The following is a 12,361-nucleotide window of genomic DNA, read 5'->3' on the forward strand; positions in this document are numbered from 1 at the left end:
GCAGGGGAGAGCAGTTGGGGGGGACCAGGCCTGCAGGGGAGGGCAGTTAGGGGTGACCAGGCCTGCAGGGGAGGGCAGTTGTGGGGGACCAGGCCTGCAGGGGAGGGCAGTTAGGGGTGACCAGGTCTGCAGGGGAGGGCAGTTAGGGGAAAACAGGCTGTCAGGGGAGCAGTTAGGCATCAATCAGGCTGGCAGGGGAGTGGTTAGGGGGTGATCAGGCTGGCAGGCAGAAGCGGTTAGGGGCAATCAGGAAGGCAGGCAGGCGAGCAGTTGGGAGCCAGCAGTCCTGGATTGTGAGAGGGATGTCCAACTGCCCGTTTAGGCCTGATCCCACCAGGATCAGGCTTAAATGGGCAGTCGGACATCCCTCGAGGGGTCCCAGATTGGAGAGGGTGCAGGCTGGGCTGAGGGATACCGCCCCCCCGCCCCCCCCCCCCCCCCGTGCACGAATTTTGTGCACCGGGCCTCTAGTCCTATATAATAAAAGGCTAATATACAAATTGTCTCTATGGGTGGGCATTTGAGTGACCAGGACTTAGATGTACACTGACCACCAGGGGGCAGCACGGAACATGGTGGGCATTGGTGACACGATGCTGGCAGCGGGCAGCAGTGAAGGCACTGCCGGCCCCGATGGGCCACGATGAGAGTGGGACTGTGGCAGGATCATGGAGCAGGTGAGTGGGCGGTGTCATGCTGAGGTGGGTGCAAAGGGAGGCCCTGGCCAGCACCCAGGGGAAGGGAGGCCCCAGCCAGTGGTGGTGGCAGGCAGCCAGGGGAAGGGTGGTCCCGGCCGGCAGCCATCAGCTGGCAGCCGCTAGGGACCCTACCCGTGAATGAATTTCATGCACTGGGCCTCTAGTCCTATATAATAAAAGGGTAATACGCAAATTGACCCTAATGGCAGAATGACCAGGAACAACCAGTCGCTATGATGCGCACTGACCACCCGGGGCAGACACTCAACACAGGAGCTGCCCCCTGGTGGTCATGCACTCCCACAGGGGGAGCTCCGCTCAGCCACAAGCCAGGCTGATGGCTGCAAGCATAGTGGTGGTGGCAGGAGCCTCTCCCACCTCCTTGGCAGCACTAAGGATGTCCGACTGCAGCTTAGGCCAGGGAGCAGACCTAAGCTACAGTTGGACATCCCCCGAGGGCTCCCAGGCTGCCAGAGAGATGTCTGACTGCCAGCTTAGGCCCGATCCCCTGGGGAGCAGACCTAAGCTGGCAGGTGGACATTCCCCGAGGGGTCTTGGAATGCGAGAGGTCATAGGCCGGGCTGAGGGACCTCCCCGAGTGTATGAATTTTCATGCACCGGGCCTCTGGTAATAGATACCGCTGAAAGAGAAATAGGGGTTGAAAGCATCTAAATGGTATGAAGTAGTGTTTTTGTTACAGATAGGAAACAAAGATATGGAGAAAAATGGGGTCTAGCTCCGATTTGCTGTGTCATTGCAAAATCCAGAATACCTTACTCTGTCATGTTAGTTAGTTTTAGAAGAATATTATAGTATAAAGTCTTCCTGCCCTCCCTAGACTTACCCTTCTTCCTTCCCTTTTTCCAATATGTCCGTACATAAGTCCCACATGTTTCCCTCTGAGCCCCCAACTCAATGGTGCATCTCTCATGGGGACCACATTAATTTTTAAAAAGTAGACAAAGTTTCATTAACTCAAAACTGTCATCTCTCTCAATATACCATCCTAACTATGAATGAATGATAACATCTCTGTAAGCACTAGTTTTCATATGCAGGTGGTAAAATCCAAAATAATATTTTTGTTAAGCTAAGTTTAACAAATCCTTTTATGTCAATAGCATTTTCCCACACTTGATTCAAATTTCCTTTTATTTTGTGGTATCATAAACCCTCTCTTTCTCTTCCCTGCCTTAGTAATTATGTATGACAATATTTCAAGATCTTCCCTCTCTCACAGTGTGCTTATTATATGTCTGAAACCTTAACCCACAAAATAAATCTAATTAAAAGAAAAGAAAATATAGTCCCCCAAGAAATGGTTTTGCTAACATTTTGCTCCAAGTTAACAGACCAAGTCACCAATCAAATGCAAGATTTACCTTAATGTGATTTAGTCATTTATAAAATTCCACCAACATCAGGAAATTCCATCAAAATCATCACAGAGTAAACTAGCAGATGGATCAATGGGCAAAGTTCAAGGCTTAAGTGAAAATAGAGAACCATTAGATTAAAATGATCGACAGGTCAAGGTTGGCAGTAAGGCAGAAATAGGAGAACTACTCAAGAAAAGATGAGCATTTTTGTGACAGGGAGGGGCATGCTTACCTATCTTCCGTTAGCTTCATTAGGGTTGTTCCTTGAGTAGAGAAGACAATAAAGGACATTCTTAGCTGTGGGCTAGAAAGGAAAAGAAATTCTATTAGGGCCAATAGAAAGACTGTGGAATGCTATTCTCGTCCAGGCTTCCTCCCTGCCCTGCCCTTTATATTAAGGCTGCCAAAACTGAGCACCTACAACCCAAGGGGCTTCCATCGTTGGTGTAAGCATTTAGCCAGCAGCAGAACTGCAGCTATGGACCAAAGAGAAGACCCATGTTGTCTGCCTGGAGACTGCTTCTGATTCGACACCACCACTCAGTGAGTGCGAATTATAAGGAAGAAAGCGAAAATTCATCCCTGCCTGTGCTCTGTCTGAAGAAGTGTGTCCCTAGGAGAGGACTGGTCTGCATGGTGTCTACAAAAAGGGGATCTCAATAGACAGAATTTGAGAGTGTCTCCGCAGTCATCTGGTGTACCCTATAAGGAAGAGAGTGTCTCAGATTGTTGCAGCTTGTTCCCATCAGCCATTAAGATCACATGTGAGCTCCTTTTGCTCTGAAAGTAGGATCACCATCAGCTTTTGATTTCTACTTGGCTTCCCAAGGAGGTTATCTGATAAGGAGAGAATGTGCTGATGGGCCACAAGCATATCTATTCCAGCTGATAGTTATATTTCTCATTAGTAATTAATATATTGGCATGATTTTTATATGGCAGTACTTAGAAGCTTTGTCAATGTACAATTGACAAATTTTACCTGTTCTGGGAGTCAGAACAACTCTCAGCTAAGGACCAAATATGCTTCTGTCTGCAGGATGGACTGTCAGACTGCAGGGTTGTCGCTGGGTGGCCCACTGGTTCATCCATCATAGCACCAACCTATTTCTTCACAATGCAATCACCTCCCAAACCTGATCTGGCCCCAACTATTCTAGTTCTCACTTCCTAAATGTTTCTCAAACCTGTCCCTCTTTTTTTTTTTCTTTCATCTCTTAGCTTAAGAACTTGACCTCAGTTATCTGACCACTACAGTTATTGCCTAGGGATAACCTTATCTATCATCATTCCTTGTTCCCCTGCTCCCAGAATTATTTTCCTAAAATATAAATCAGATGTTGTCAATCATTTGCAATAAAACCTCTAAGGGCTCCTCTTGCTTCCAGGATGAAGTCTATATTCATTACCTACCATATGTTTGAAGCATCTTTGGAAGCCATTAGCATGGTATTTAATGCTTGGTAGGAGCCCAAGCAATACCTGGTGTATTGAATACTGGTTTCGTGAAACAGACTTAGGTTCTCTGTGCATGACACCACGCTACCTGTTACTACCTCACCAGTGCTGGCCCAGCAGGATACCATGTCCTAAACAACAATAATAATGATCATACTAATTATGGCCAAACTTAGCAAGTGCTTACTATGTGCCCGACACTACTGTTAAGTGATTTGCCAGTATTATCTCATTAAATTTAGAACAACTTTGTGAGATCAGTACTGTTATTATTCTTATTTTTCACAAAGGAAAATTGAGACCCTGAAAGATAAAGTTCACACAGTGGGAGAATGGTGGCTCTGGGGCTTGAAACCAAACATTCTCATTCTAGAACTTGGGCTCTTAAGCACTATAGGACACTGCCCCCCTTATAGAGAGTTCAGCTTTTGGAAAGAATACAGTGTAGATGTGGGAAATGCAGGTCTCCAAGAGGCCGTTGGTATATGAGTTTGGGCTTAGAGACATAATTTTGGAGTTCTCAGCATACTCAGCATGTGAGTAAAACTGTTCAAGGAAAGTGTCAACAGCAAGAAGGAATGTGAGCCAAATTTAAAACCAACATAAGCATTTACAGGCCTGGCTCTGGTCAGTGAGATCAAAGGAGAACTGGAAGCCAAAGGAGGAGAAATTCCAAGGAAAGATAAACCTGACTCAAATGGGGCTCCTCTATCCAGCTGAAGAGGCTGCAAGGCGCTCGCTGGCTCTGTCCTCTAGGGCACCATGAAGTGCCTTGGGCGAGAACAAGCAGCTGGAGGTGGCTACAGCAGCCAGTTGGCAGTGAGTTAAGGGATGAATAAGAAGCTAAGTGAAATAAGCCAGTCAGAGAAAGGCAAGTATCACATGATCTCACTTGTATGTGGAATCTAATGAACCAAATAAACTGACAACATAGGTCCAGAGACATAGAAGCATGCAACTGACTGAGTATTTCAGAGGGTGGGTGGGTGGGGGGGGGGGTGCAGTTTCACTAAAGAACTTATATGCATATATAAGGAAGGCCTGTGGAGGAGGCAGGAGGAAGGTAGAGGGGGTTAATGGGAGAAGAAAAGGGGACATCTGTAATACTTTCAATAGTAAAGATAAATTTAGAAAAAGAAGTAAGAATATGGAGACAGAGTGAGTCTTTAAAGCTATCTGAGTGAGAAACCAGTGAGATATGTCAGTATTGACAGGAACACATGACCAAGAGATTTGTTGCTTCTCCTTTTCAGACGAGGGGCAGCAGAGATTAGTTTGTGTCTGTTAACAGTGGGAATGGAGGCAGGGGAAATGTAGAGAAAACACAAAAAAGAAATAAAGCCCTGGAGGAGATTGGAAACAGTGGGATAAAATGGACTGCAATGTAGGAACTGGCCTGAAACAGTGGGGCACTTGAATCTCAGAGACGGTGGGAAGGACATGCATGCATCTTGTGATAATGCATGGAACTTGAGATAATCAGTTGTTTGCTATTCTCCAGGTTCCTGGTGAAATAGGAAGTGAGGGTCCTTGCTGAGAGTGATGGGTGTGAGGTGTAGCTTGGAGGCTTCAAGAAAATGGTGAAGAGTGACCAGCCGTGGGCAAACTACGGCCCGCAGGCCGGATCTGGCTGTTCTATCTGGTTCTCTTGCTCTCCCCTCCGCTCCTTTACTTTGAATTTATATTAGTTCACACAAACACTCCATCCATGCTTTTGTTCCAGCCCTCCGGTCCAGTTTAAGAACCCATTGTGGCCCTCGAGTCAAAAAGTTTGCCCACCCCTGATTAGACTCACTATTAGGACAACGTGAGGGGGTTGGAATAAAGACAAATAATAGGACTTGAAATTTCAAGGATTTCACTGAAATGACAAATGATATATGTATTTATACCGTTATCAATCACTGTTATCGAATAAACTTCCCCTCTGCAGTATCAGCCGCCTAGACTATTTATTACAATGATAAATAAAAACCAGTCATCCCTTTCCAAAATGTATTCACTTACTCAAAATTATTGACTGATCATATACAATGTGTCAGGCACTGTTATGGGCACATGGGCTGCAGCTATCAATGAAATAGTCTCTCCTGCTTGGAGTTTGCATGACAGTAACGTCTTGGTGCCACATTTGGATGGGGCCCATAGCCAGGGAGGACAGTGGAGATAACCAGAGGAAAGTGCCTGCAGGTCTGGGTTAGGTCATGTCAATGCTCCTCAGTTTCTTTATCTATAAAATGAGAGGATTGGATTAACCTTTCTCATAGCTCCCCTAACCCCTCCCCTCTAACTTCCTTTGATTCTGATACTGAAGTGTCTGGAATTGCTGAAGGAACTGGCAAAGAGAAGTGTCTAGCACCCACTCTAAATTGGGTGCTGGGCTAGTTGGTTTGCACATGTTTTCTCCCTTAATTTTTACATGCAAACTAGGGGTCAGCCGAGTTCATTACTAGGGTTGCACAATGGAGCTTAGATTCAAATCTACATCTGCCTAACTTCAAAGCTTTTCTCAGTAGACTCCTCTGCTTCAGGGGGAACAGAAGGCCAGAAGGGCAGAGACATAGCAGATAATGTCGAGTGCCTGGAGGCGATTTGTTTTCTATCACTCCACAGGATCAATGGATAAAAGTGCAGGAGAGGATATTTTGGCTCAATGACAAAAAGACCTTTCTGGAAACTGGGCAGCAGTTTCTCACCAGAGCTATTAAAGTTGAGAGTGAATGCCTCTTGGAATAGATAAGTTGGTAGGTTGTTCCTTTCGATTCTAAGCTTCTAGAAGTCTCTTAAATATTTTGTACTTAATGCCACCTGTGTATCTGCTTCTTTCCTTTCTCTCGACTTCCCCCCATCCACCTCTCTCCTCTCAGCATCTGTTGTTCTCATTCCTCTGGGTGTAGCTGCTTCCTGCTGCAGCTTCCAATTTTTGCTATCACAGAGAGGACATCTCCCTCCAAACTTGCAGGCAGGTACATGTTGAGATTGTTAACTGAATTTGGAGGGAACATGTTTGTCATCACCCTGATCTCAGAGAAGAACTGTCTTCAGAGATAAAGAACTTCATTCAAAAAGTGTATGGTTACTCATATTGGCTGGAAGACTTTACAGAGGCCATCAGCAGGAGAGGACCTGCTTTATAATTATTTTTTTATTTTTTAAAAGTTATTTTTAGAGAGAGAGGAAAGGAGGGAGGGAGGGGGAGACAGAGAGAGAGAGAGAGAGAGAGAAACATCGGTGTGAGAGTGAAACATCAATTGGCTGCCTCCTGCACACCCCCCTACCATGATGAAGCTGACTGGGAATGGAACCCACAACATTTTGTTGCAAAGGATGATGCCCAACCAACTAACAGAGCCACTTTGGCCAGGATGAGAGGAGCTGCTTTAGAATTTACAATTGGAAACAATTTTACCAAAGACCTTGACAGCTGGCTTCAATGAAAGCTATTATAGTTGTTTATCCCAAGGAGGTTGAAATGGCCTCCTTTCCTTTACTAGTGGGTGTCTATACTTACTGAAAAGTGGGACCTCCAAGGTCCCTACCATGTTTAGAGTGATGATGTTCAAAACTGCATTGTCCTCTCTTGGAAGGCAGTGTTGAGAATGCTCAGAGAATTCTACCTGATAGGGCACATAGCTAGTTTGCCCAGGAACGAGGGAGTTCCAAGAATGTGAGACTTTCAGTGCTAAAACTGGAAAAGTTCTGGGAAAACTGGGATGACTTGGTCCCTTTACATATACCTATACTCCCTCCTACAATGAACCAATGGCTCCAGCTTGATACACTGTGCAAGAACATGTTAATTATCCTTCTGACAGCCGTGGGCAAACTATGGCCCGCGGGCCGGATCCGGCCCATTCGGCTGTTCTATCCGGCCTGCAGAGCCGAAAGAGCGGAGGGTTCTCTTGCTCTCCCCTCCGCTCCTTTACTTTGAATTTATATTAGTTCACACAAACACTCCATCCATGCTTTTGTTCCGGCCCTCCAGTCCAGTTTAAGAATCCATTGTGGCCCTTGAGTCAAAAAGTTTGCCCACCCCTGTATCTAGAAGAATATATTCTTCAGCAAGAGAGGGACAAGGTTAAAATGTTGGTCTTTCAATTAAATTGGGGTCCTCTTGAAAACATGAAGCTAATAGTCACTCTAATATGTGGCAAAGATAAAAACAAAGTCTCGTCCAAGATCTGAGGGTCTACCTTTGTCAAAAAGCATCCCTGAAGTAGTAATTTGTAGAATAGCAAATACAGGCTGATTTTGCTCATGGCAAAGAACTATGCATGTGTTTCTCACCTGATGAACTTATGAGCCAACTGTTCCACAAAGTAATAGATCTCATTCCAGTGGTGCATCACACTTCCTGATCTAGGAAAACAAAAGCAGACGTTACTTAATCAGGCATTCATTTGTCTTTACCTTTCATCATTTCTCTTCATATTCTATTAATTGATACTGGACCTATCTATTAACTGGGCTCATTCTCTGAAACATCTGTAAGTTTGGAAATTATCTGAAATGGTGTTTAGAGTTAATGTTAAGAGTTCTTAAAATTTTTGTTAAAGAACTCCTTCACTACACTTCGCACTCCTTCCCATTCCCATGCCTCACACTCATACACTAAAACAAACAAACAAACCAACCCGGGGCTCAATCAGACTTACAGGTTAGTTTCAAATCTTTAAGAAACTGTTATTTTTGTGTGTTATTTAAATTACTCCTTTGATAAGGGAAGGAAAACAACACCAATTCAGTTGAATGAGATTAGCACAAATTAGATGCCCCAGTGGACTCAGGGGTAAACAAATCCCCCTCCTCAAAAAACAGTCCAATCTCATTTATATATATGTAGAGGCAAATTTTCCAAAGAAAATGTTAACAAAATGAATACAACAGGAATCCAAAAGAATAATAATTGATTAATTGGCAAAGTTTATTTCAGGAATGTATTGACAGTTCGACATGTAAGGAAATCTAATGTAACTAGTCATTCTAATAAATAAAAGAAGAAAAACTACACAGCCTTTTATTTATTAAAAAGGAAACCCCTTACTGGAGAAAGAGGGAAATATTCTCTAGGGCACATGGAATTATAGAATTTTAAATCTGGGAGGGGCTTCTTTATTTCTCAAGGTTGACTTCTGTTTTACTACTATCTATTATGGCTTCAATTTAGCTTATAATTATTTCCATAGTGCATGTACTCAATTTGTTGCAATGGCTTCATAGTAGATTTTTCTGTTCTAACCCACTGTTTTCTGAAGCTATGATGTCTCTCTCTCGCGCTCTCCCTTTTTTTTTTTTTTTTTCACTGAAGGATCTATTTCAGCCGAGCTCTGCATTTCTGCCTATCATTCTAATAACTGTTGAGGTTAGAGTTTGTTCCTTTTAGTCTGGCATTTTCTACTGCAAACATTTTCCACTGGTTTCAGATTAATTTCATTTACCTTAATTTTAACTTCTAGAGAGTTATTTATGAACATTTTCCTTTGTTTCAGATTATTTAAGATGAATCTGTGCAAAGTAGATTTTATGCTTTCCTCTTCATGATACAAAATCCCTAAGAATTCTCATTGAATGTATTCCAGCTCTATGAGGAGAATTTATTTTCCTCTGCCCCTCATCTAGACGGATATGTCTGTCTGATTTGAACACAAACAATAAAGTACGTTACAATTCTACAGTGAAAGACTCCATATCATAGCGATATCTCACTTCACCCAAGTTAATCTATAAGTTCAATTCTAGGAAAAAAAATTGATAGGATGTTTTATGAAACTAGAAAACTGACTTTAAAAATGAAATGAAGATCAAAGGTCTAAAAGTCATCAGAGCAATTGTGAAAATGAAGAGCCAGATTAGAAAGCTTGTCCTATCAGATATGACCCCATATGTAGCATACATGACATAACAGCAGAGCCAATGGGATAGGACAGAGAGCCTAGCCCTCAACCTGTGTGAGGTCTTGCTACATAGTGAAAGAGGTGATTCAAATTGAGGAGGAAGAATAAGCCTTTTAATAAATGATGCTATAACAATGTATTTCTAATTGGAAAAAACTGATGGATCACAATTTCATACCAAATGTAACCCTGGATGTATGAAAGCCTAATAGGAATGACAAACCTTTAAATCCACTCAGCAAATTATAGATTTTTATGTCATCAGATTAGTGAAGGGTTTCTTCACCCAGATGCAAGAAGCAGGAATTATTTTTTTAGAAAAGGATATTTTGACTCCAGAAGTATCAAAAAATCCTGAACTACAAAATATACCATAAATAAGTTCAAAGACAAGAAAAGAATGAGGGAAGATTGGTCTGCAACACATATAAAAGGCAAAAGATTCAAGTCCAGGATATGTACTAGTAAATAACTGTTACAAGTAAACATTTAAAAGGCAAATAGAAAAATAGACAAAGGATCAGATCAGGCAATCCCCTGAAGAATGGTAAATCAGTACTTGAAAAATCATTCAATTCTTCTAGAAAAGTAAATATAGAAATGCATAGAGAATGGGCAAAAGTAGGTTTACAGTTATAAGTGAAACAGAGTTCATTCTTGTGCTGTTATTTAATTATTGTACTATTTATTTGTATTACAACTGTAAACCTACTTTTTCCCCAACCCTGTATTTAAATACTTGTCTGGGAAAGAGCCAGCAGTTTCATGTGGCAGCAGCCCATAGAGTAGGGGGTGAGAAGTTGGGAGATGGGGAAAGAGGTCAGTGTGGAGAGAGGGATGGGGCCCCTCGTGTCAAAAATAAACCTTTCCAATAAACCTTTTCTATTCCAGTCTCTGAGCTTTTATACATATTCCCTCTGCTTGGGACACTCAATGTCCACACTGGCACACTCCTACTCATTCTTCAAGACACAACTCAGGCTCTGTCTGTTGCCTTTGACAACAAAGATGGGGCTCATTGTCCCTGCCTCCTGCGTTCAGAGCACAGTGTATGTCTCTCAGTCATCAACCTCTGATATTAGGTTGCAATCACTTTTTTGTCAAGCTTCCCTGTGGGGGTCTTAGGGATATTTACCTCTCCAGCACCTATCTGTTTGTTGAGTGGATGAAAGAAGAGCATGGAGAGGAGAAACCTCTATTGCTCATGGAAGGTCCTGATGTTTGGCCAGCTGGACAGCACCTCTTCCTCCCTCGTTTGGTTAAATACTCTGGGTTTGGGCTCAGATGACTCCAGCTAATTCCCATGACCCTATGTGAACCCAAGGAGCCTTCGCAGCTGGGCCAATGATTCTGGAGCACAGCTCCTTGGCAAATGCGCCTACTTAATCATCAGTGATAGACCTCTGAGCTGGAAGTCTCCTAAGAGCTTAACAGAACTGCATATACTACCCTTGGGCTTTTAATGTTTTGGAAATCCTCATTCATTAGAATCTCAGCCATAATCCTGGAAAGCATTCAGTTGTATACTTTAAATCTTGAAAACTGGTCCCGGCTGCTCTCCTTCAGCAATGGGGTAGAGATGCTCTGGTCCTGGGGGTCCTGGTGAGAGTCTGGTGGATATGGCCCAATTCTGTGTAAGTGCCTCAGAAGAGGCAACACATGACTGACTATAAGCCAATATCCAATCCAGAATTCTGTAACTCCTTTCCAATGGAATTAAGAGATTTCCTTGGACACTGGCCATCTGGGTCCACTTCTGAAGTGCAACGTTTGGTCCATATGATCAGGATAAGTACTACCTGAAAGTTTGGTTACTGAGAGGGACTGTAAGATGCCTTTTGATTTGAGAAAAATCCTCATACCTCCTCCATCCTGAGTTCGATCAGTAGAGAAGTTGTGCATTGAGGGGATTATACTGGGAGGGGAGGCAAAGTGCTGGTGAAATGGGGACTTGAACTAGAATGGAGAGATTTTCTTGACTCTCAGCTTAAGGAGCAAGGGTTTGGAGTCAATATTTTCTTGGCTTACTACTTCTTTGTTTCAAGGACTAGCTCTATTTCACAGCCACAAATCAACTTGCATTCCTTTATTTATTAAAAAAGATCACCCCATAATCATTCACTTTCTTTTGTCTTAAAACATTTCATTTTCGAGAAACCAAGATGGCAGCATAGGTAAGCACCTAAACTGCTGCCTTGCACAACAATTTCAAAACTACAACTAAAAGACAGAACGGACACCATCCAGAACCACAGGAAAGCTGGCTGAGTGAAAATTCTACAACTAGAAGGAAAGAGAAAAGCTCACAGAGAATTGTAGGTTCGGCAAAGGGTCTTTGTCCGCGCAGAGAGGAAGGGTGGCTGAGAGCCTGGCTGACTTTCTCTGGTGGAAGGGGGAAGGAAGCCCCTGACCACACTGAACCCCAGTTCTGACTGCACTGAACCCCAGTCCCGGGCGAAACCCCGTGGACCCAGGCTCCTACAGGAGGAGTCTGGACTGTCAGGTAGAGAGAAAGGCACCTGGAGACTCGGAGACCCGGGGGAGACCCAGGGGAGCCCCAGCGGGCAGGGGACTGGAGGCGCACGCGCCAGTGTGCACAAAGGCTGCGGAGGTTGCCACAGGCTTTCCCTAGCAGAAGGGAGTCCGAAGCTCCTGACTGCACTGAACCCCAATTCTGACTGCACTGAACCCCAGTTCCAGGCGAGCCCCTGGGGACCCACGCTCTTACGGGGGGAATCTGGACTCTCGGGTGGAGACTCAGGAGCCGGGGAAGGCAGAGGTCTGGGGGCGCACGCCTGTCAGTGTGCACAAAGGCTGCGGAGGTTGCCACAGGCTTTCCCTAGTGGAAGGGAGTCAGAAGCTCCTGACTGCACTGAGCCCCAGTTCTGACTGCACTGAACCCCAGTTCCAGGCGAGCCCCTGGGGACCCAC

The 12,361-nt window shown here is 44.0% G+C and overlaps 1 protein-coding gene across 1 annotated transcript in view; it reads right to left on the minus strand.

Annotated features, from left to right (window-relative positions):
* ANTXR1 (ANTXR cell adhesion molecule 1) overlaps window positions 1–12,361 on the minus strand; it is a 234,069-nt gene that overhangs the window by 201,943 nt on the left and 19,765 nt on the right. The window contains exons 2-3 of the mRNA XM_080684563.1: window positions 7,824–7,895; window positions 2,311–2,382 (exon numbers count right to left, since the gene is read on the minus strand). Of these exons, the coding sequence (XP_080540689.1) occupies window positions 2,311–2,382; window positions 7,824–7,895 (144 nt within the window). The remainder of the gene's footprint in view (window positions 1–2,310; window positions 2,383–7,823; window positions 7,896–12,361) is intronic.

This window comes from Plecotus auritus (genome assembly GCF_963455305.1).
Source record: "Plecotus auritus genome assembly, chromosome: 8".
Lineage (NCBI taxonomy): Eukaryota > Metazoa > Chordata > Mammalia > Chiroptera > Vespertilionidae > Plecotus > Plecotus auritus.